General features: G+C 43.3%; 5 protein-coding genes across 5 annotated transcripts; all 5 read left to right on the forward strand.

Annotated features, from left to right (window-relative positions):
• The first annotated feature begins 1,389 nt into the window (after positions 1-1,389).
• On the forward strand, positions 1,390-7,789 carry LOC145697766 (putative aminopeptidase NPEPL1). The gene is made up of 9 exons (XM_081774979.1): positions 1,390-1,534; positions 1,577-1,800; positions 5,076-5,321; positions 5,684-5,823; positions 5,867-5,999; positions 6,310-6,440; positions 6,490-6,729; positions 7,321-7,452; positions 7,541-7,789. The coding sequence occupies exons 2-9, from the start codon at positions 1,769-1,771 to the stop codon at positions 7,630-7,632; spliced, it is 1,146 nt and encodes a 381-aa protein (XP_081631105.1). The 5' UTR covers positions 1,390-1,534; positions 1,577-1,768; the 3' UTR covers positions 7,633-7,789.
• LOC145697770 (uncharacterized) lies at positions 7,765-9,494 on the forward strand. Its single transcript, XM_081774982.1, has 5 exons — positions 7,765-7,891; positions 7,953-8,127; positions 8,707-8,726; positions 8,772-9,230; positions 9,276-9,494. Exons 1-5 carry the CDS (start codon positions 7,850-7,852, stop codon positions 9,339-9,341), a joined length of 762 nt encoding a protein of 253 aa, XP_081631108.1. The 5' UTR covers positions 7,765-7,849; the 3' UTR covers positions 9,342-9,494.
• A 186-nt stretch (positions 9,495-9,680) lies between these two features.
• On the forward strand, positions 9,681-12,179 carry LOC145697764 (kelch-like protein 13). The gene is made up of 9 exons (XM_081774978.1): positions 9,681-9,949; positions 9,994-10,171; positions 10,212-10,478; positions 10,524-10,723; positions 10,771-10,923; positions 10,966-11,158; positions 11,206-11,413; positions 11,459-11,691; positions 11,764-12,179. Exons 1-9 carry the CDS (start codon positions 9,817-9,819, stop codon positions 11,939-11,941), a joined length of 1,743 nt encoding a protein of 580 aa, XP_081631104.1. The 5' UTR covers positions 9,681-9,816; the 3' UTR covers positions 11,942-12,179.
• Positions 12,180-12,343: 164 nt separating this feature from the next.
• On the forward strand, positions 12,344-16,423 carry LOC145698520 (integrator complex subunit 3-like). The gene is made up of 11 exons (XM_081775720.1): positions 12,344-12,499; positions 12,569-12,887; positions 12,929-13,770; positions 13,818-14,421; positions 14,497-14,898; positions 14,940-15,061; positions 15,103-15,307; positions 15,358-15,560; positions 15,605-15,746; positions 16,012-16,184; positions 16,307-16,423. Exons 1-11 carry the CDS (start codon positions 12,344-12,346, stop codon positions 16,421-16,423), a joined length of 3,285 nt encoding a protein of 1,094 aa, XP_081631846.1.
• A 10-nt stretch (positions 16,424-16,433) lies between these two features.
• On the forward strand, positions 16,434-20,587 carry LOC145697767 (cyclin-dependent kinase 1-like). The gene is made up of 7 exons (XM_081774980.1): positions 16,434-16,662; positions 18,315-18,340; positions 18,686-18,768; positions 18,810-18,985; positions 19,040-19,237; positions 19,386-19,717; positions 20,350-20,587. The coding sequence occupies exons 1-7, from the start codon at positions 16,543-16,545 to the stop codon at positions 20,402-20,404; spliced, it is 990 nt and encodes a 329-aa protein (XP_081631106.1). The 5' UTR covers positions 16,434-16,542; the 3' UTR covers positions 20,405-20,587.
• Positions 20,588-20,593: the final 6 nt, after the last annotated feature.

Raw genomic sequence — 20,593 nt, forward strand, 5'->3', positions numbered from 1 at the left:
CAGAACGCCGTTCTGCTGCAGAACGTGGCCGCCCTACACCCAATTTTTTAAATAATTTAATAAGTACACGACATATGCGGTCAATCTTCGGGGTAGAATCCCGAAGAGCTAGCAATATAATAAGCGGTCAATCTAGACCAATTTATCTTCTCCTTTCAGACTGGCTAATTATCGCTGTAAATTACAGCCTGTAAATATAAGTGTTACAAAATTTAAATTACTCCTGAAAACCGAGAAGCCGCTTCGAATAAAAGGAAATCTAAGCCATCGGAGCCTGGGCTCGGCAACCTGTGTAGAAACCTGAGTAAGGTTCTATTATTATTACAATTTGTATTCAAATATCAGCGAAGCCGTTATGCAGCTTCGTCTTTTAAAAAGCCACTACGCGGCATTTTATTTTAGCTCTTCGGAACCTGACTCAGGTTTTTCACACAGGTTGCCTAGCCCGGATTCGAGGGGCTTTTCTATATTATCTCTCGATATCATTATTAATTTCTTTAAATAACTGTTTCGCAGTGCTTGATTTTCAGCAAAATCTTACTTAAGAAACATTGTTTCCAGTTTGTGAATTCCATCGAAAATTATTCTGTCTGTGGAGAGAAAATTGCGGTACTTTCTATATTTATCTCTTCCGAAAAGAGCAAAGTTATGAAGTTTGACCAATATTTTATTTAAATTTTTTTCTTTTTTAATTTACTTCTCGAAAATTTTTACTCCCAAAAGACCGAAATCGTTTTTCCTTTCTTTTCATTTCTCGTGCTTCGACTAACTTTTTTGTTCAAATCGTTAATCCTAACCATCTCAGCAAGAACTCAGCCTAGAACAATAAGAATCAGTTCTTAGACTAAGTAAGCGCCTTCCTGAATTTAATCGTTCGCAGAAAATCAGAATGAGCAGTCGAGTCGAGTTGTCTTTTGCCACGGCGGAAATACGCGCGTTTCGAATCCAGCGCAGCTTCCTGTCGCCGTCTGTGGCAAACTCGAGTTGCTCCACCAACTCAGTTTCGACCAGATCAAACATCGACTGGAGCCCCAAGTTTCTCCCGCGCTCTGGAAAAAGGAAAGAAACTGAACCCCGTTGATAGCAAAGCTAGACTCGGCAATCTGTGCAGAAAACCTGAGTCATGTTTTGAAGAGCTAAAATGAAAAGCCAGGGACTCGCATAACAATCACTGTTATCTATTTAAAATAGACTATTTTATAATAATGGCGTAGCCGTTTTCCGGAGTCGTTATCAAAAAACCGTGTATGCGGCCTATAGTCTTTTCATTTTAGCTTTTCAAAACATGACTCAGGTTTTCTGCACAAGTTGCCGAGGTCAGATAGACACTTGACCCAATTGATAGCATTCTTTCGGGCTCGTACTCTGAATGACACTCTTTCTAGGCGTTATACCAGCTTAACCCTTCGCCGACAGACAAGACGTCTCTTTACTTGTCGAGCGCGTACGTCTGTGCATTGCCATCTAAGATCTCGCGGCATCTCTCGCCCTCTGCGTCCATTTACTTCCATCGCATCATTCGCTTTTTCACTGGGTGAGAAACCAGCTCTCAACTTTCTCTTTAAGTCGATTCTAGCGTTCTAATCGTCATCTGTCAGAAAAAGGAAGTGATCCCTCTCGCCTCCGCCATCGCCAGGAGTTATCCGCTTTACTCAAGAAGGACGACGATGAAGAAAGTGAAGCAACTCTGCGTAGAATTTCTTGTCGTGGATGAAGCCAAGCTCTTTTCGCTGACCGAAATGAAAGAGAGGCTGGAGGGGGACTCGACATGCTGCCAAGAGAGAAAATTCTCTCGCATCTAGGAATCGGAGACAACTTTTTGCTGGGCTCGGCAACCTGTGTCAGGGACAGGAACAGGGACAGGGTTTCCCTCTTCCTGACCCAAATTGTAGAGAGGTACAGAGGACAGGACCAAAAATCTTCCGATTTCACACAGGAAGACAGGACAGGTTTTTCCAGACAGGTCAGGAAATAGGACCTGAGTCAGGAAAAAGACAGGATTTTTTGTCATCAAAGAATTTAATTCTTCTCTAATACAGAAAAATTCTAATTTTTAGAATATTATAACCATTTGGTTCATTGCACGGATAAAAATGGCCATTCTTTCGCGAATGTTTTCTTAGCAATCGATTCTTGATTTCAGATAATGTATAAAAATGACTTCGTAATTTATGGGTTGAAAGTAAGTAAGTAGTGAGAACCTAAAAGCATCACTTTTACTTTTATAAGAATCAAATTGGTAAAATCCGGTTGAAATCAATTTCGACGCTTTTATCTGAAATTTAAATAAACTTCCAGAAGATAAACCGGTACGATCAGTTTATTATAACGACGTTTTTGGCATTTTTCTTTTAAGGGACCTGGGCGAGGAGCGCTGAGCCAAACTTCACGCGCTCGCCGTTCTTGTTAGAAATAAGATTTTTGAAATTTCTTTTTATAATTATATCTCTGAATCTTCAGCTTTCTGCTCCCATTCTTAGTTTTCTCTATCATTCTTGGTTGATGAGCTAGCGAGAAAAGAGAAGCCCAACTTCAAAAGGCATCAAGTCTTGCAAACTTTAATTTTCTTCATGAAACTAGCATCATTGAAAAGCGCGTTAAATTCTGAGCAGATTCCACCCAATCAGCTTAACTAAATCGGTACTCATTGGCGTCTAAGGCCAGATAAACAAGAAAACTTAGCGCCCGCTCAGCGGGAATCATGTCCAGGAAGCCCAAAATAGCTAAATCGGAGCGTCCAGCCGTGCCGCGACCAGCTGCGCGCGCTAAGTAGTTTTCTTTATCTGGCCTTATACGCCAATGAGTACCGATTTAGTTTAGCTGATTGGGTGGAATCTGCTCAGAATTTAACGCGCTTTTCAATGATGCTAGTTTCATGAAGAAAAATAAAGTTTGCAAGACTTGATGCCTTTTGAAGTTGGGCTTCTCTTTTCTCGCTAGCTCATCAACCAAAATGATAGAGAAAAACTAAGAATGGGAGCAGAAAGCTGAAGATTCAGAGATATAATTTACAAAAAGAAATTTCAAAAAATCTTATTTCTTACAAGAATGGCAAGCGCGTGAAGTTTGGCTCAGCGCTGCTCGCCCAGGTCCCTTAAGGCTATAACCTCTCTTTTGGCCTCTCTGGAAAACGGACTTCCCTTGGTCGATTTCAAAAATTAAAGAGACTCCTATACTCAAAATCTATCTTAGATTTCAGAAATGCGGTCAAAAATTATTTTTCTCTCGAAATTACGACTTTACAATCATTTAGAAAACGCCATTCGGTTTTCCGAAGAATTTTGCCATTACAGAGGTAGATTTTTTCGATCAGTTGATAGATTAAAGCCTTCTCTACAATCCCCACGGAAAAAATCTTCGATATCTGTTCAAATTTTCATTCTAGGGCCATGTTAGTGCTGGCACCTGAGGATAAAAATGCGCGTGGACGCGCTGCGCTGAGTGCTATCCTCCAGGCCAAAAGAGAGCGCTGTTGGCGAGCGTGTGAGTCAAGCGATTCATCGCGCTTTGATTGGCTGCGCGGAGCTCAAGCGTCAGTCTATAAACAAAAGAGTTTTAAAAGAAGAGAGAACTATAATCAAAATTTGGGCAATTTCATTAAATATTTTCCGTGAGGATCATAGAATATGCTCTATCTAATATTATTATCGGATAAATTTTACCTCACAACTGCCAGTTTTCTCGGAAAACCGAATGGCGATTTTTGAATGATTCTAGAGCAAAAAATTACCTGAGAAAACTATTTCTTGGTGGCATTTTTGAATTTTTTAGGAGAAAACAAGTATGTTTGCCCTTTAAATTTTTGAAATCCACCAAGGGAAGTCCATTTTCCAGAGAGGCCAAAAGAGAGGTTATAGCCTTAAATTACCTTGCCAATCTACGGGGGTGTCTTTCAACAACGACCGGGCTGATTTGCATGATTGACCAATCACAGCACAGAATAATGCTTCATGATGGGAATCGCCCCGGTCGTTATTGAAAGATCCCCCGTAGGTTATTGAAGCCTGTTTCCTGACCTAACTACACGGGAACCTGTCTCAACTCAGGCCCTGACCAGGAAAAACAGGCCTGTCTTTAGTCAGGGACAGAAACAGGGTTTCGAGATTTAATCCCAATTTTGGTCAGGTACACAGGACAGGGCCAAAAATATCCCTTTTTACTCAGGTACACAGGACAGGGTCTCAAAAACAGGTCCTGTCTAAGGTTTTAAGACAGGTCAGGATGCCGAGCCCAGACTTTTGCTTTCACTTGAACTTTGACAGTCAAAGTTTGACTAATTATTTAGACTGACGTGCTTTTTTAAGGTTATGCAATTTATTTCTCCGATTTTTCCATTATCGACCCAGAACACTATATATATTTAGAATCAGTGAACAAAATCTAGAAACTTGACCGTTTTAGTTTTTCGAAATTCACTTCCGGTTACGATTCTAGAGCCGGAAGTAGGCGAAATTTTGGAGTCATGGTAAAGTGTGACCTATCAAATTTATGCGCAGAAGATTCTCAGTCATCTCATTATAGATATACTTGAAGAAACAGGCCCAAACGCGCTTAAACTGACCGGTAAAACTAAGAAAAAAGCATGAGTTAATGAGAAAATTTTCAATTTTTACCGGTCGTTTACCGGCGGTTTTTGACCGTGGTTAGACTCGGTTCCGATAAATAATGACTAGATTCGTAGTGAGCTTCAATTTGATAGGTAATATGCAGTTTTTTCTTATAAATTTCGTGAACTTCCGGCTCTAGAATCGTAACCGGAAGTTAATTTCGAAAAACTAAAACGGTCAAGTTTCTAGATTTTTTTCACTGATTCTAAATATATATAGTGTTCTGGGTCGATAATGGAAAAAATCGGAGAAATAAATTGCATAACCTTAAAAAAAGCACGTCACTGTAGTCATTTGAGAAAGAGGTTTATTATAAGGTCTCAGCGTGAACTATGCTAAAAGCTTCTGTCATTTTCAATCAGAATCGATCGTCAACCATCATTGCACCTAGTATGTTGTGAATGATCAGCGGTGCTTAAAATTACGGTTCGTTCTTTTCGGAAATAAGCTTATGGTTCTCCGAATAAAAGACGCAGAAACGAGCGACATGCTATCGCATCTGTCGGAGTCGATCCGGATGGTTGGTAGAATCGTGGACATGCCCTGCAACGAGATGCACACAGATGCCTTCGTCGAAGAAGCGAAAAGAGTTGCGCTGGAAACGAAATCGAAAATGCGTCTAATAAGTGGGGAAGAACTCAAAGACCAAGGTTTCGGAGGGCTTTGGAATGTTGGCAAGGCTGCGAGCAGGCCTCCTGCGCTCGTTGTTCTCAGGTATGTTTCGCGTCGTTGTGTTTCCCCTGATTTATTAATCAGTTCTAAATTGAACTAAAAATTCGCTAGGGTAGGCTAGGCAGATAGAAATCTTGAAAAGCTACAGAAAATTTTCTGTCACAAACACCAGCCTTTAAAATTATTACTAATAATTTATTAGTCTAGCTTTTCGGGCAAATTAATTCCCGTTCAAAAAATAAGCGGGTGTTCTGTCATTTCAACTCCATAGATGAGCTCTCATTCGGTCGCACCATAGTACCTGCTTTAAAGACGCAACACCCCTACCCTTATTTTGTGGCCAGGGAGTAGCCTAGGCGATTTCGAGCCCTGTTTTTAAATTGAAAATTTCAACCAAAATTAAGCCACGAGCCCGAGGGTGCTCGAACAGCAATATCGTGGGTGGGCAAAGGAATTGTCTACGACACTGGGGGCCTGAGCATCAAAGGAAAAGTCACGATGCCAGGAATGAAAAGAGACTGCGCCGGAGCCGCTGCAATTTTAGGCGAGACGCCGTCTAATTGTTATTTGCTTACTTCTCAATTCAGGTGCATATCGAACTGCCGTAAAAACGGGTTTCAAAGAAACTCTTCATTGCATCCTTTGCTTAGCCGAAAACGCCGTAGGACCTGACTCGATAAGACCAGACGACGTTATTACTCTTTATTCCGGAAAGACTGTAGGAATGGGCTTCGTTTACAAAATTCTAGCAATTTCTAGCTTCAGGAGTTCGGCTGAGCCATTCGAGCGGAGTTTGATTTATCTTGTCTTTTCTTTTTTTCAGATAAGAAAAACTAAGTTTGCCAATTTTCGCTCTAAACTTGCTCGCTCAAACGCTCATCTCGCTCAATTCATTTTTGAGAATTGTGCCACGATTAAATTTGATATTTTTTCTTTGCATAACCCTAACCCTTGTAACCCTACTAGCATGATTTTGAAAATGAAGAGGATCGGCGGTACTGTATCGCGATTCGCGAATGAAGCCCGAGACAGAAGTGAATAACACAGACGCGGAAGGAAGGCTAGTTCTTGGCGACGGGGTCGCATTCGCCAGCAAAGATCTCAAATCAGACATCATCGTCGATTTGGCGACGCTGACTGGAACGCAGAACATAACAACTGGTAACGCAGAGTGTTGCCACTCGTTGGTCTAAAACTTTTGAACGCGCAGGAAAGCACCACGCCGCAATTTTGACAAACTCTGAAGAATGGGAAGGTCACTGCGTCGCTTCGGGAAAAGCGTCGGGCGATCACGCGTACCCGATCATCTACTGCCCGGAGTTTCAATTCACAGAGTTCGCCTCCTACGTCGCCGACATGAAAAACTCGGTCAACGATCGAATGAATGCTCAAACGAGCTGCGCGGGGATTTTTATCCATTCCCACTTGGAAGACGGCTTCGACTTTTCAGGTTCGTTTATTGTCATTTTTTTCCGTAGTCAAAGTTGCCCAAAAAGCCGAAAGAAGAAGTCAATCTTTGGGAGAAGGGGTCTTCGTTATCCCAGCCAGATTCCGCTTCAGTCTTTGTGCCAGGGAGCGCGATAATCTGGTTCATTTGCTCCACCAAATCCGCGCAAGATAGAATGTTTGGTCTTCTTTCGAGCTCCGACAGAATTGTTGGCTTGCTGAAAATTATACTCATCAGCTGTCCTCGTTCTCCCCCGGTTTCTCCTAAAAGCAGCTGTCTTTGATAAGCTCGGGCAGTGCCTTACCGTTCGAGCACTTGTTAATCAACTTGTAGAGCGAGAAGTTCGACTCATTTAAATAAAAGCTCGGAGCAAAAGCTGTCGCTGATAGAAAAAGAGTGAAAACCTTGCCGAATTTCATAACCAATATTTTTCGCCTTTTTATTTTCGAAAACCTTCGGTTAGTTTATATATTCGTGCTGGCGATTTAATTTTGAATAATGAAGAAACATACAATATTTAGAACAACATTTCTGGGCTCGTGGATATGCCACTTGATGTGATCTAATTTTAAAGTTATTTATCCAATCGTTTAGGAACTGCTGTTCATATTGATATGGCCGGTCCCGCGGCGAGTGGAGAGCGAGCTACATCCTGGGGAGTCTCCTTCTTGCTCACGCTCTTCGGACAGTACAGCAGTAACTCCACCATCCGAGCTATTGCTCCTCAGTCGCGGCTCGCCAAGTTGATACATTTTTTTCATAAACCGTCTTTTATATTTCTTCGTTTTATGTATTTTGGTGAGCCAAGCCCCGAAGCTATCGATGGAGGAGATTCCAGCGAAGAAACGACGCGTAGAAGAGTCAATTACAGTCAGTTCCACTCAACTCGAATGCTCTCAGTTCTAGTCAAAGTCTACCAGAAATGTCTAGCCCATTGCCATTATAAATGCTGATTTTACCTAAATAACTTTCTGTTTTCAATTTCCAGACCCTTTAAATTTGCTGTTATGCTCGACTTTCTCTAACTTTTTCTTTTCAATTACAGAGAAATTTCAGAACACAACCTTGGAGTGGTCATTACCCAAAAAAATATATAGCCATTCGTCATTTTAGATTTTTTAACATGGAAAATTTACCTTCGTGGACTTCTCAATCTCTCATACAGGTATCGTATTTCTGCATCGTCTAAAATATCGAGAGCTTGTGTTCTGAATAGGTGCATTCAGACGCTGTCCAGCTTGACGGACTCGAAAATCGAGCAAAGCGTTGAAAAGAGCGAGTCCGAGTATAGAACGGTCTCAATCAAAGACATTTCGCCGGCGCTGGCATGTCCGCTCTGCAGCGGCTACATCATCGACGCGATCAGTTTGGATGGATGTGGGCACGCTTTCTGTCGCGGCTGCATTCTCACTAGGGTCGGACCCCTTACTAAGGTTTCCTTAGTTACTAAGGGTAAGGGTTTTGAAACTGATGAAAATCAAGAAAGGCCTAAGGAAGGACTAAGGGCCTTCCTTACTAAGGCCTTAGTAACCTTAGTAAGGATTTGATTTAGTTCGTTTCGCAAAAATGTTCTTCTTGATAAAAATGCCAGTTATTTTAGTCAACGACCCTTTACCCGACCGATTGGGTATTTTTCTTGCTGTCAGTAAGTTGCCAAGAGACATTTTTATCAAATTCCTTCACAACTTGTCCTTAATTCCTTTCCTTACTAAGGCTTTTGTAAAGGCTTTTTGATAAAAGCGTTCTCGAAATGTGTAGGCCGTCGAAAAAATCCTTTTTAAAATCCTTAGTAAGGAAAGGAATTAAGGAAAAATCGCTTAGGATTGAAGATCCTTACTAAGGATCTCTGAAAACTAAGAAAGGAACTATGGTAAGGATTTTTTTCAGCCGAAATCCGAAAAAGGGTAAGGAAAAAATCCTTACCTTACTAAGGAAAGGACCCTTAGTAAGCAAAAAATTAAGGAAGGAAGTCCGACCCTAGCATTCTCAGACACGCTCACGTAAGTTGACTTCAGCGGAAAGCGCGCTAAAGCTGCTGGTTTCAGGATTCAAAGAAGTGCCCGGTTTGCGAAGTGACGATGCACTACACGGACCCGACGAAAGCAATGAAGAGGGACCAAGTGCTCTGTGATTTGATTTATCTGATGGTGCCGGGGCTAATGAAAGCGGAGCAAGAATCGCGCGAACACTGGCGTGAGCCAAACGAGCTCCAAGCGTTCGAGCTGGAAAAGCTGCTCTCGTTTGTGATGCTCCCGAAAAAGACCTCTTCGTTGAAGACCGAGTGTATTTTGCGTCTTCCTGCCCAAGGCAACATTGGACATCTGAAGACGGCGCTGTGCAACTTGATTAATAATAGACGCCCCAAGGAGATGGAAATAGCCGCCGACGACTTGTGTATCTTGGCGAGTAACTTGCCACTGGAGAACATCTTGACGATGAGCGACATTCACGACTACAACCTGGCGCTCGACTTTCAGGACATAGAAGGCGTCGACAACCAAAGAGTGAGCGAAAACTATAAAATGACATTTTTTCGAGAGTTTTTTAAGTATCCCGTGCTTCACTACCGCCTCATCTCGGAGCCAAACTCTGAAGAATCCTCAGACTCGGAATAAAGCATCTCTCTGAATTTAAGAATGGTCCTTAGAAAAGCTCTCCTTCCCTTTCTCAAATCTTCTTCTTGTAAATATTACTTTCACTGCCTGTTTTTCTGTTTTCACATTTTTAAGTGGGTCAGCTTCTATCTAAGATTTCGAGCTTTAAAATCAGTTCAAGTTGCAATCGTTGATTTTCTTAAGAAAAAAGTGTTTTAATTTCAAAGTCGCAAAACTGGAATCCCTCAAAGCGACATTCTCGAGCGGGTCAGGACGAGCTCGTCCTGCTCCCAGCGAAAACGCAGTCGATTTCGAATCCGCCCGTTTGCCGAGTTCAAACATTCGCCTTCACGGAAACCGGGACGACGACTTTGAGGATGGGCGCCAAAGTCCGACGACGAGTCCCCGAACGTTCAGCGGAAACAGTATCGTCGGACGCAAGTTTTCGGAAACTCCGACGGAAGGGACGATCTTGCGGGGTCTGTCTTCCTTGCGAATGGACGGACATCTCTGTGATGTGACTCTAGTCGCGGAAGGGCTCCATTTCCAATGCCACCGGGTCGTTCTCGCCTCGGCCAGCGCCTACTTCCGCTCCATGTTCACCTCCAACATGATTGAAAAAGACAAAGGTCTGCTTCTTGTCCAGTGCTACGTGACTAAGAAACTTGCTTAGAGTACATCGAGCTGAAAGACATTTCGTCAGATGGTTTCGACTCGATCTTGAAGTTTATCTACACGAATTCCATCGTCCTCTCTTCACGCAATATTCAGTACATTCTTCATGCCGCCACGATGCTCCAAGTCGAACCAGTCATCAAATTCTGCTGCCAGTACTTAGAAGAAGAAATCAGGTACCGCCAGGCTTTTAAACTCGCACGATAAATGTTTGAGTATTGGAAACTGCGTGGAAATTAAAAATTTGGCGCGCTTTTTTTCGCTCAAGGAAGTAGAGGACGCCGTTCAAAATCACATTCTGACAAATTTCGCCAAGTTCGTGCACACTGAGGAGTTCTTGAGATTACCCGTCGAGGATCTGTGTGGCATTCTTAGCTCCGACTCGTTGTGGGGCCAATCGGAGCTTGAACTGTTTAAAGCTTCGGACAAGTGGCTGCAGCATGATCTGCCGAACAGGTCCCAGTACATCCGACAGGTCATGAAGTAAGAAAACTTAGTTCCATTAGAATGTTTAATTAACGTCTTCAGCAATATCCGATTCCCTCTTATAGCTCCGGACGACCTGGACGAGAAGGTCGAAAACGTTGACTACATGAAAGGAGAATGCATGGAGCTCCTGCTAGAAGCCTGCAATTACCACATGCTTCCATGGAAACAGCCGATCATTACTTCTCCAAGAACTCGTGTCCGCGGTAGTGCGCCCTGCTTGCTAGCGCTCGGCGGAAAGGGTGAAAATTTCTCTTTGTCTAAAGAAAATCGTTGATTTTTGTCCTAGAAAGTACGAATATGGTTTCGAAAGAAATCCAAGTTTACCACAAAGCGCTCGGCGACTGGGTAAAACTGAGTGAAATGGAATCGCCGGCGTATTGCCACTGTCTTGTCGTCCTCAACGACTACTTGTTCGTCGTCGGCGGTCAGGAAATATTTGGTGCGTGCATCTTGCCGGACTAGAGAATAAGCAGCTATTTAGACAACAACGGAAACACGGCGACGAACTCGGTGTTTCGATTCAACCCGAGATTCGACAAGTGGGACAGAATGGAGTCCATGAGAGACACGAGGACGGACTTTCACGTCAGCGTTCTCAACGGATGTCTCTACGCCATCGGCGGCAGAAACAATCGTGGACCGCTCTCCAGCGCGGAAAAATACAGAGTTGATAAGTAAGCACCAATATTAGAGAATTGCTTTTTAACGTCGAAAATGGCAGGAACAAGTGGGAATACGTGAGTAAATTGCCTCAAGCTGTTTGCGCGCATGCAGGAGCTTCCCTTGACGGCAATTTATACATCTCGGGTGGATTCGCCACGGACGGATTCCAAAAAGGTGTCTTTTGCTACAATCCAGACGATGATAAATGGGAGCCAAGGCGGAATCTGAATAGCGAGCGGGGACTCCACTGCATGGTCGGCTTCAAGGTTAATTTCAAAAAATAGCTGTTTCCATTTATTGCTGAGATTTAGGAGCATTTGTATGTAATTGGAGGGAATAACAAAACAGGCGGCTGCCGGAAAGACATTCTGCTGACTGAAATTTACAATCTAAAAACGGACCAGTGGACTGAAGCGCGGCCCCTTTTCGAAGGGCAGTCCGAAGCAGGAGCAGCTGTTGTCGACGGGAAAATCTACGTCATCGGAGGACACAACTGGAAGGAGAGAAAAGATGTTAGAACAGTTGCTTGTTATGACCCGGAAACGTGAGTCAAGGCAGCTGCACGGAGCTCCAAAAAAATAAAAACAGTAGAATCGGATTTGAAAGTGTTTTTAAGGAACGAGTGGGAGAAAGCATCCGAGTTTCCCGAGGCGCTTACTTCCGTCGCTTGCTGTTCCCTTGTTTTGCCGAATGCGACGGTGGCAATGCTGACTCGAGAGAAAGAGAAAACTAAATCGATCGACCAGTTTGACCTGCTGATGGATACCGACTCCGTCGAAGACGTCATCTCCTAGCAAAATGCTAGTTACTTTCCTGCTGCTTTAACTTCTTTCTTGATGTCTCTGTAAATCGCCATTCTATGTATAGAAGCATTCTATAATTGCACATGCAATTTTCTTTGAACAAACCCGTTTGCTTGGTTCTTGAAGAAAACAAACGGTTACTTTTTTTCTTTCTACGAGAGTAAATGTCGTATTTTCTGTTCTAAGTACCACCATGTCCACCATTGAAGATGTGTTATTTATTAAATGACTCGTCGATTTTTCGTTCGGTTTTCCAAAAAAAATGAATCAACTTCAAAATGATCCAGGGCGACAAAATCGAACGAAAAAGAGGTCTATACGGCCGATTTCAACTGTGCTTTCGGTCTCTCTGGCTAGAGCTTGTTTTCTTTAGAAATCGGGTTATAGGGAGGAATGAGCGAAAGGCTGCTCGTTTCGACGGCGCTTGATGCTAGGGATGAAATCGAAGATTACTGGTTGAAGCACAGAGACTCTGTTCTCCAGCAAGTTAAGCTCCCGAATCCAGACTTGATCGATAGTGATACTTCGCGGCTACTTATTCAGGACAGAGTAAGACTAGACTCCCCTCCCAGTTGCGAATGTCACATTCGGAATGTAAGATTGTAAACTCTGAAGCAGGCTTGTCAACAGAACAACCCAGACGAGCTGCTGGTCGGTGCGTGCTGCGTGTTCATTCTCAGCAAAGACGAGCGCGTTTCGCAGCTGTGGCTGAATGCGCTCTGCAACGCGTCACGTGACTCGCTACAAACGACGATCGGGCGCGTCGTCGACTTGATCTCCAGAAAATATCCGAAATTTACAGATCACGTGCAAGTGAAAATAGTGCGGCTTCTGGCCAATCTCGCCGAAAAAGGATTCGGTGCGCATGCGATTGTCAACATTCTCCTGCGACAGATAACTGGGGGCAGTCTTTCAAACGAGAACTTGAGACTCACAGGTAAAATTTTAAGTTTTCGTTTGTTTTCATTAAAATTCAAGAGACGATGCTGGACGTGTTGATCGGAAACCGCAATTGGCTCGAGCGCAACACGGAATGTTTTCAATTCGCTACCTTCCGCTACCTCCGTCTTATCCAGGACCACTACGGCAACCCGGCCTGCGAGCGTCTTTTGCATAAAGAGATCAATTTCGTCATTCATAACCTCCGCAACAAGTTTTCGGACATTCTGCCCATCGGAAAGGACCTTGTTCGCTTACTGATGGCAGTCTGCGGAATCGACGTCTTCCGCGAGTTCTGGACGGCGCTGCTCAATAATCCCCAGTCGCTGCAGCCCAAGTTCACCGGGCTCCAGGAACTGCTCAAGATCCGCACGCCGACGAAATTCGTCAAGCTCAACGTCACAGTCGAGCTCCACAACAAGATTTCGTTTATGCTGGCGAAGGTGAAGTTCGGCCAGCACCACCACTACGAAAAGTGGCTCGTCAACAAGTACCTCTCCTCGATGACGTCACAGACGCTGATCCCTGATATAATGCGCTTCATCGTCGCTTGCATCATTCCCACTAACGAAATTCTCGCATCCGATGTTCTGCCTCGCTGGGCCTTCTGCGGCTTCATGCTCAGCCAGTGCAGTAATCTGCAGGCGACGTCCTCCGCCAGGTTGAGCCTCATTTGGGACTGGCTGCTCTTCAACGAGAACAGGAACACAATCATGGACATCGAGCCAGGGCTGCTCTTGATGCAGCAATCAAGGAAGACTCACCCCCAGACGACGTATGGGCTTCTTGATTTCCTCCTGCGCCTTGTCAAAGAGTTCTACCCGCCGATGGAGGACGAAATAAAACGAGGAATTATAAATAGCTTTCGCTGCTGCATTAAAGTGAGTGCCATTCTTTCCGCCTTGGCGTTTCCTTTTCACATTTTCAGGTCGGAGTCGCAAAGTCAATCGAGCCGATTTTGATAGAGACGCAGCGTTACGCTGCCATTACACCCTGCCTTCACAGCATGATTCAGCAGAACTTGCAAGAGTTTATCCGCCCGGAGCACCGAGTAAAGATAGACGCGCCGGGGAAGAAAGCGCCGCGCAGAGCAGACCCTGTCGATGGTCGCTTCTCGGACGAAGACGAAGACTCAAACGACGCGTCAGACGTAAGAAGATCGAAAACGGAGAGTTTGCCTCTTTTGAAAACTGGGGAAGCTGAACAGAATGACAGGCAGATAGAAAATTCGAAAGCAAGTGTAGTGAGCAGGGCGGATTTTCAGAATCGCTATTTTCAAATTCTGGAGCAGATAAATGCGCTGAAACGCGATACAATGAGCTGCGCAGTTGAGCTAGACGAGAGGATAGAGAAAATCAAGTTGATCGACATGGACATGGCGGAAGCGATGGAAAACCTAATCAAGTTCAAATCCGAGGAAGACGAGTTTGCTCACCATCTCGATATTGTCCTCTCGAAAGTGAGCGCGTTCGATAATGGGCCCTTCGACAGCGACATTTGCGACCCTGTGGCGACTTGTATCTACAGGAAAAGTTAATCAGGCAAAACAACTGATGTGCAAATTAATTAATAATTATATTATCAACTTCTTATTCTTGGATTTCAAGCCTTCCAAGTAACGAATAATTCAAAGCAGTCAATTAACTTTATCAGCCTTTGTTACGGATCGTACGAGCCGATCCGTATTCCGAGCGAGAAAGCAGACGATGACGAGTTCGACGAGTTGCTAGGTCGCCCATTGTACATTTTATTTCGTCAAATTCTGGAGCGCATAGACAGAGGAGAAGAACTGGAAAATCTGATGGACTTGCTGGTAAGTCTGCAGAACAACGACGGACGAACTGTGCATCACTTTCTGTTCTACATTTACGGCCACAACTTGCAGCACAAAAGCGACGGCTGGAGCCTTTTCCCCACTTTCTGCAAGAGAATTACCGAAACTGAGCAAATTGAAGCGCTGGAAATACAGCTGCCACTCTCCATCGCCTCTCTGCTGGAGCACGAGCGGGGTAGCTCGTTGATTTTTATCAAGACGATTATCGATCTTTAGAGTTACTTTTTCGGCTTCTTCCAAAGATGTACAAAGAGCATGCCAAGCTGCTGATCAATCATCACGAAGTGACGCGTATAATTCTGTCTGAGATTACGCCAAAAGACCTTCAGTTTCTACAGGTTGCAAAAGCGCATTAATCACCCTTGTGACTGATTTTTAGACTCGACTGATGGTCGGCGAGTTGACCATGTTCAAGACGAATACTCCGGCGAATCAGAACGACTTTAAGAATCTGCTGATCGATTCTCTCAACTGGGAGTCTTTTGAGCAGCAGGCCCTCTGGGTTCTGGTCTTTGCGCACAAAAATGTCAAACCTGAGTCCTGGGGCGTAGTCGTTCCCTATTTGAGCGAAGAAATTCATTTCGGTAGAGCTATTGGCAATAATAATATCACTTTTGATTTGTTTTGTTTGCAGAGGCAGTTACCGCGATTTCGAACTACTTCTACGGGCGGGACGAGTACAAGCCCTCCCAAGAGCTCTCCCGGCTGTTTCTTTGCGCGAAGGAATCCAGATGGATCGCCGCGTTGATGATGTTGTTTTGCGACAGCGAGGAGAAGCGCAAGAACTTTTACGAGCAAATAGGCACAACTCTTATGCTCAGTCTCAAGAAAACTCCGGTGATAGATTTCGCTTCTTTTCTCTCAATTCAAGGTTTATGTAGTCAAGCTCGCAAGCTGGGGGAAGGAGAAAGCGTCAATTCGACGGAGGCAGCAAAAAAGAGGAGCCATCCTTCGTGGGCATCTTGAAACACCTCAATCTTTTCCGAATGACAGTCGAGAACAGAGCAAACACGGGTGATAAACGTAAGAACTCTGTTTTTCCTTTGAATTTTTTGGAAATTATACTAGCGGATAGAGAATTGATTGAATTTTTCAGAAATGCAAAAACTTTCAAAAAAATTGTGTCTTGTCCTTGTTATAGCGCTTCAAAGGCGCCATGGAGATTAGTTCTCAACGCGACTGTTAACGGTTTAAAAAGGGGTAAAAGGGCATACTAATTAATAGTACGATCTGCATTCAACGTTGAAAAAATTTTTGCGTGCCGGCGTTAACTTATAATTTGTTGAAGGAATGCGAAAAGCAGCTAATGATCCTAAAACGATTCTCGGCGACGACACTTTTCTGTCAGTGCTAATGGCGGCGAAGGACAACTCGTCGGCGATTCCCGATGACGAGTCAGAGGACTTTTCCGACTTGTGGAAAATCATTGAAGAAATGGAAGTTTTCAATGACGATTCCCCGGTAAGTTTCGAATCAAATCGACTGAGAATTTTTGAAACATAATTTTTTTTAATTAATTTATTTTTTCGAAGGTTTGTTTCCTAGCGAAAATTTTACGTTTACAAGAAATATTCTGTCTTCAGAAGCAGAGAAAAGAAGCGGGGAAGAAGCAAAGCAAAAAACACAAAAGAACACCTATCGAAATAAGCGACGACTCTGAGAGCGATTCTGAAACTCCGCCCAAGAAAAAGCGAACGTGATGGACTAAGGCGGAAAGTCGCTAAGTAACCATTTCTGTCACCGATCACTCTTCACTGCTGCTCTTTCCTTGCTTCACACTGAATGTACAAATACTGCCAGATAGACACATATACTGTATATGACGTACGCCCAAGATCATCGGAAGAGAATTGTTTTCAGACGAGTCATGACATCGAACATCAGCAACTACAAAAAAATTGAGAAGATCGGAGAAGGAACATATGGAGTTGTCTACAAAGTAAGGGCAATACTTGGAAATTTTCAAATCAGAAGATATTCTATCGTCGGGTGCGCGTCGATCGCTACGGTTTCGGGGTTTTGCGTCGATCCCTACGATGCGTCGATCGCTACGGTTGCGTCGATCCCTACGGTTGAAACTGACTCATGTCTAGGAAGGAAAGATAGGGTCTTCAACTTTTCTGCACGTGAACGAAAAAATACTTTTCAAAGACATATTTATGTGAAAATTTTATTGAATTTTCTTGTAATTCAATCGGTTTTTAGTTGAAGGGTTGGTACGCTCTTTATCATATCGTGAAATATTTTGCTAAAATTTGTCATTTTTCTGGCAAAAAAAACGAAAAATGCAAAAATAAATTAAGCAAAAATCAATTCTTTAAAATCACTTCTCATCAAAGAGCCAACAAAGTAAAAACAGACAATCACGCAATATAGAAAAGCAATAACCCATTAGATCTTTTATGATAAGTTGCAGACCCTATCTTTCTTTCCTAGGCATGAGTCATTTCTAACCGTAGGGATCGACGCAACCGTAGCGATCGACGCATCGTAGGGATCGACGCAAAACCCCGAAACCGTAGCGATCGACGCGCACCCTCTATCGTCGTATACCGTATACGGTATACGGGAAGGCTTCATTTCCCCAAGAGCTTCATTTGCCCAGGCTGCGGAGATGAAGCTATTTGGAAAATGAAGCTCTGGAGAAATAAAGCTCTTGAGAAAATGAAGCCTACCCGTCGTCTGGGGTCGGCGACCCATCTTTCAAATAAAAGATGGGTTAGGGAAAGATGGGTTTTCCCGAAAGATGGGTAAGATGGGAATGATGGGAAAGATGGGTTTCAAAGATGGGAAAGATGGGTACCCGAAAGATGGGGAAGATGGGTTCCAAATATGGGAATAATGGGTCTCGGAAAAGGAAAGGATGGGTTTTAAGACACAGGAAACATTGATTTTTGGCCAAAACACAGGGTTTTTTCGACCAAGTTTAAACATAATAACTAAAATAATTTCTTTTTTTTTTCCAGATAACTTATAACTTTAAAGTTCTATAATCACAAATCCCCATAAGATGGAAAAAACTGTATATTGACCCATTGACCGTGTAAATTGACCCTTTTATATGCTTATTTTCGACAACTCAGGCCCTGTGTGAGCAACTCAGGCCTGTTTTTTAACTCAGGTCGGGGTCAGGCTCAGGGTTTTTTTTTCTCGAGCCTCGATTTTACTCAGGCACACAGGTCAGGGCCTACGTACTCAGTACTCAGGGGCCTGACTCAGGGTTTTTCTCAGGTCAGATTGCCGAGCCCAGATTTTAACTCAGCTCAGCTCAATTATTTTTAGAAACTACTGTACATCAGGTTTAGAAAACTAGATAGAAATCCGATGTTCAAACTGAGTGAAACCCATCTTACCCATCATTCGAACCCATCTTTCCCATCATTTGAACCCATCTTTCCCATCTTTCGGGAGACCCATCTTTCCCATCTTTCAGAATCAAAAGATGGGTTATGGAAAGATGGGTTTACCCATCTTACCCATCTTTCCCATCACCCATCTTTCCCATCTTACCCATATTTGAAAGATGGACCGCCGACCCCAGCCCGTCGTATACGGGCGTATTTTTCATCAAGATATTTTAATGTTGTTCAGGCAATCTACCAGCCTGATAAGCTGGCCTCGGCATTCTGTAACGGATCCTGATACATGAGTTAAGGACTAAAATTTTAGCGAAATCGGGACTTTTTCGTCCTTTTTAGTCAAAAAATCAAATTTTCAAACATGATTTTGAGGGTGTTAGAGTCGAGATAGACCCCCCGAAAAATGATTTTTTCCCATCATTTGAAACCATCTTACCCATCTTTGGGGAGACCCATCTTTCCTATCTTTTAAAGATGGACGGCCAACCCCAGATACAGAACTTCCCTGTTCTGTTTCCTGTGTTAAAGTCGAGCGAAATAATTTTTGACCTGTGTCTGTCCTGTTTCTGTATACAGGATGCCGAGGCCAGCTGACAAGACGACAGTAGCTCTGAAAAAGATCCGAGTAGAAGGCGATGATGAAGGAGTTCCGAGCACGAGCATTCGAGAAATCGCGCTTTTGAAAGGTAAACAAATATTTCGAGAGCTTACACTGACTCCTCTTCAGAGTTGAAACATGAAAACATCGTGAAACTAATCGACGTCTCGCTGGACGAAGAACAACTGTTTCTTATTTTCGAGTTTCTCTCTTGCGATTTAAAAAACTACCTCGACAAGCAAAGACGAGCGAAGAAAAGGCTAGACCAAGTGACGGTAAAGTCCTACACCTTCCAAATTCTTCAGGTAGCCGTATATCCGAAACAGTTTCAATCGAGAATTATTAAAAACGGAACTCAGGCACTGTCGTTTTGTCATTCGAGAAGAGTACTCCACCGAGATCTCAAACCTCAAAATTTGCTGATTTCGCCGGAGACGGGAATTCTCAAACTCGCTGATTTCGGCCTCGGTCGCGCATTCAACATCCCACTCCGAGTCTACACTCACGAAGTCGTCACACTTTGGTACCGAGCGCCAGAAGTGCTTCTCGGCTGTTTGGTAAGCGCCGAGAAATAGTTTTGTTGATAATAATTTTTATCTATTTGATGTAAATATATGATATATTTATATATATCATATATTTATATATATATATATATATATATATATATATATTTATATATGATATATTATATATCCCATTTAGAGATACTCGATTCCGATTGACATGTGGGCAGTAGGAGCTATTTTCGCGGAGATAGCGACGCTGAGAGCACTGTTTGCCGGAGACTCCGAGATTGATCAGTTATACAGGATCTTCAGGATTCTAGGAACACCCTCGAACAGGGTTTGGAAGGGCGTAGAAAGCTTCAAGGACTGGAAGGAGGGCTTCCCCAAGTGGGAAGGCAGCGGAATCCCTTTTGACGAGAACTGGCCCATCTGCGAGCAAGGAAAAGACCTTCTTCGCAAGTTCCTGATTTACGATCCAGCGAGCCGACTCAGCGCTAAAGCTGCGCTCAACCACCCCTACTTTCAAAAGTAAGTCAACTAATCATCTGCTCATTGTGGTAGGACCTCTTCATTGACTTCAAAATATGCGATGTTTCTGAAATTATTCCCATGCTCAATTAAATTCTATTTGCTCAGCATGATAGGCTGATTCTAAAGATAATTTTTAGTATAATCTCAAGTTGAGATTATAAACAGAGACACTGTTTTATATATGCTGTCAAACTGGAGAGTCTATGTTCCCGAACCACAGTTTTGGTCCCCCAGGGTACCAGACCGTAGCTTACGGTCTCATCGTTTTCTAGGGGTGTAGGGGGGCCCAGTTCTGCAGCAGAACCTGGTTCTGCAAATTGCAGAAATGATTCTGTAAATACAGAACCTGGTTCTGCAGTCAGAGTTTCTGTGCGCTCCGCGCCTGTCTTGAAGAAACTTCAAGATTATGACAAGTCAGAACAAACATGCAAGCCTTATTTAACGTGCTGATACTGAGGAAATTCAAATAATATCAATTTTAAAATCTGACTGCAGAACCAGATTCTGCATTTACAGAAACCGGTTCTGCATTTGCAGAACCTGGTTCTGGCAGAACCGGGCCGCCCGCCACCCTTTTCTAGAGGGTTCGAAAGCAAAAATATTTAACTGTCAGTTACCTGTAATTCTAGCTTCGAGCCGCCGTACAAATCGAAAATCATGAAGAACGTAACGAATATTCACTGAATACAAAAGTATTTACTGTATCACTACTATCTCACAAAAACAGTATAATCTCACAAAAATTCAGATGAATTCTATCCTAGTTAAGACTTTCACATTCCTATATTTGACTGCCATTAATCCACATGTATCCACACCTTTTGTCCTCACCACCGTGGAACCTAGGATCTTCCTGCCAAGATGTTATTTTCT

This window comes from Oikopleura dioica, chromosome 2 (assembly GCF_907165135.1).
Source record: "Oikopleura dioica chromosome 2, OKI2018_I68_1.0, whole genome shotgun sequence".
Classification (NCBI taxonomy): Eukaryota; Metazoa; Chordata; class Appendicularia; order Copelata; family Oikopleuridae; genus Oikopleura; species Oikopleura dioica.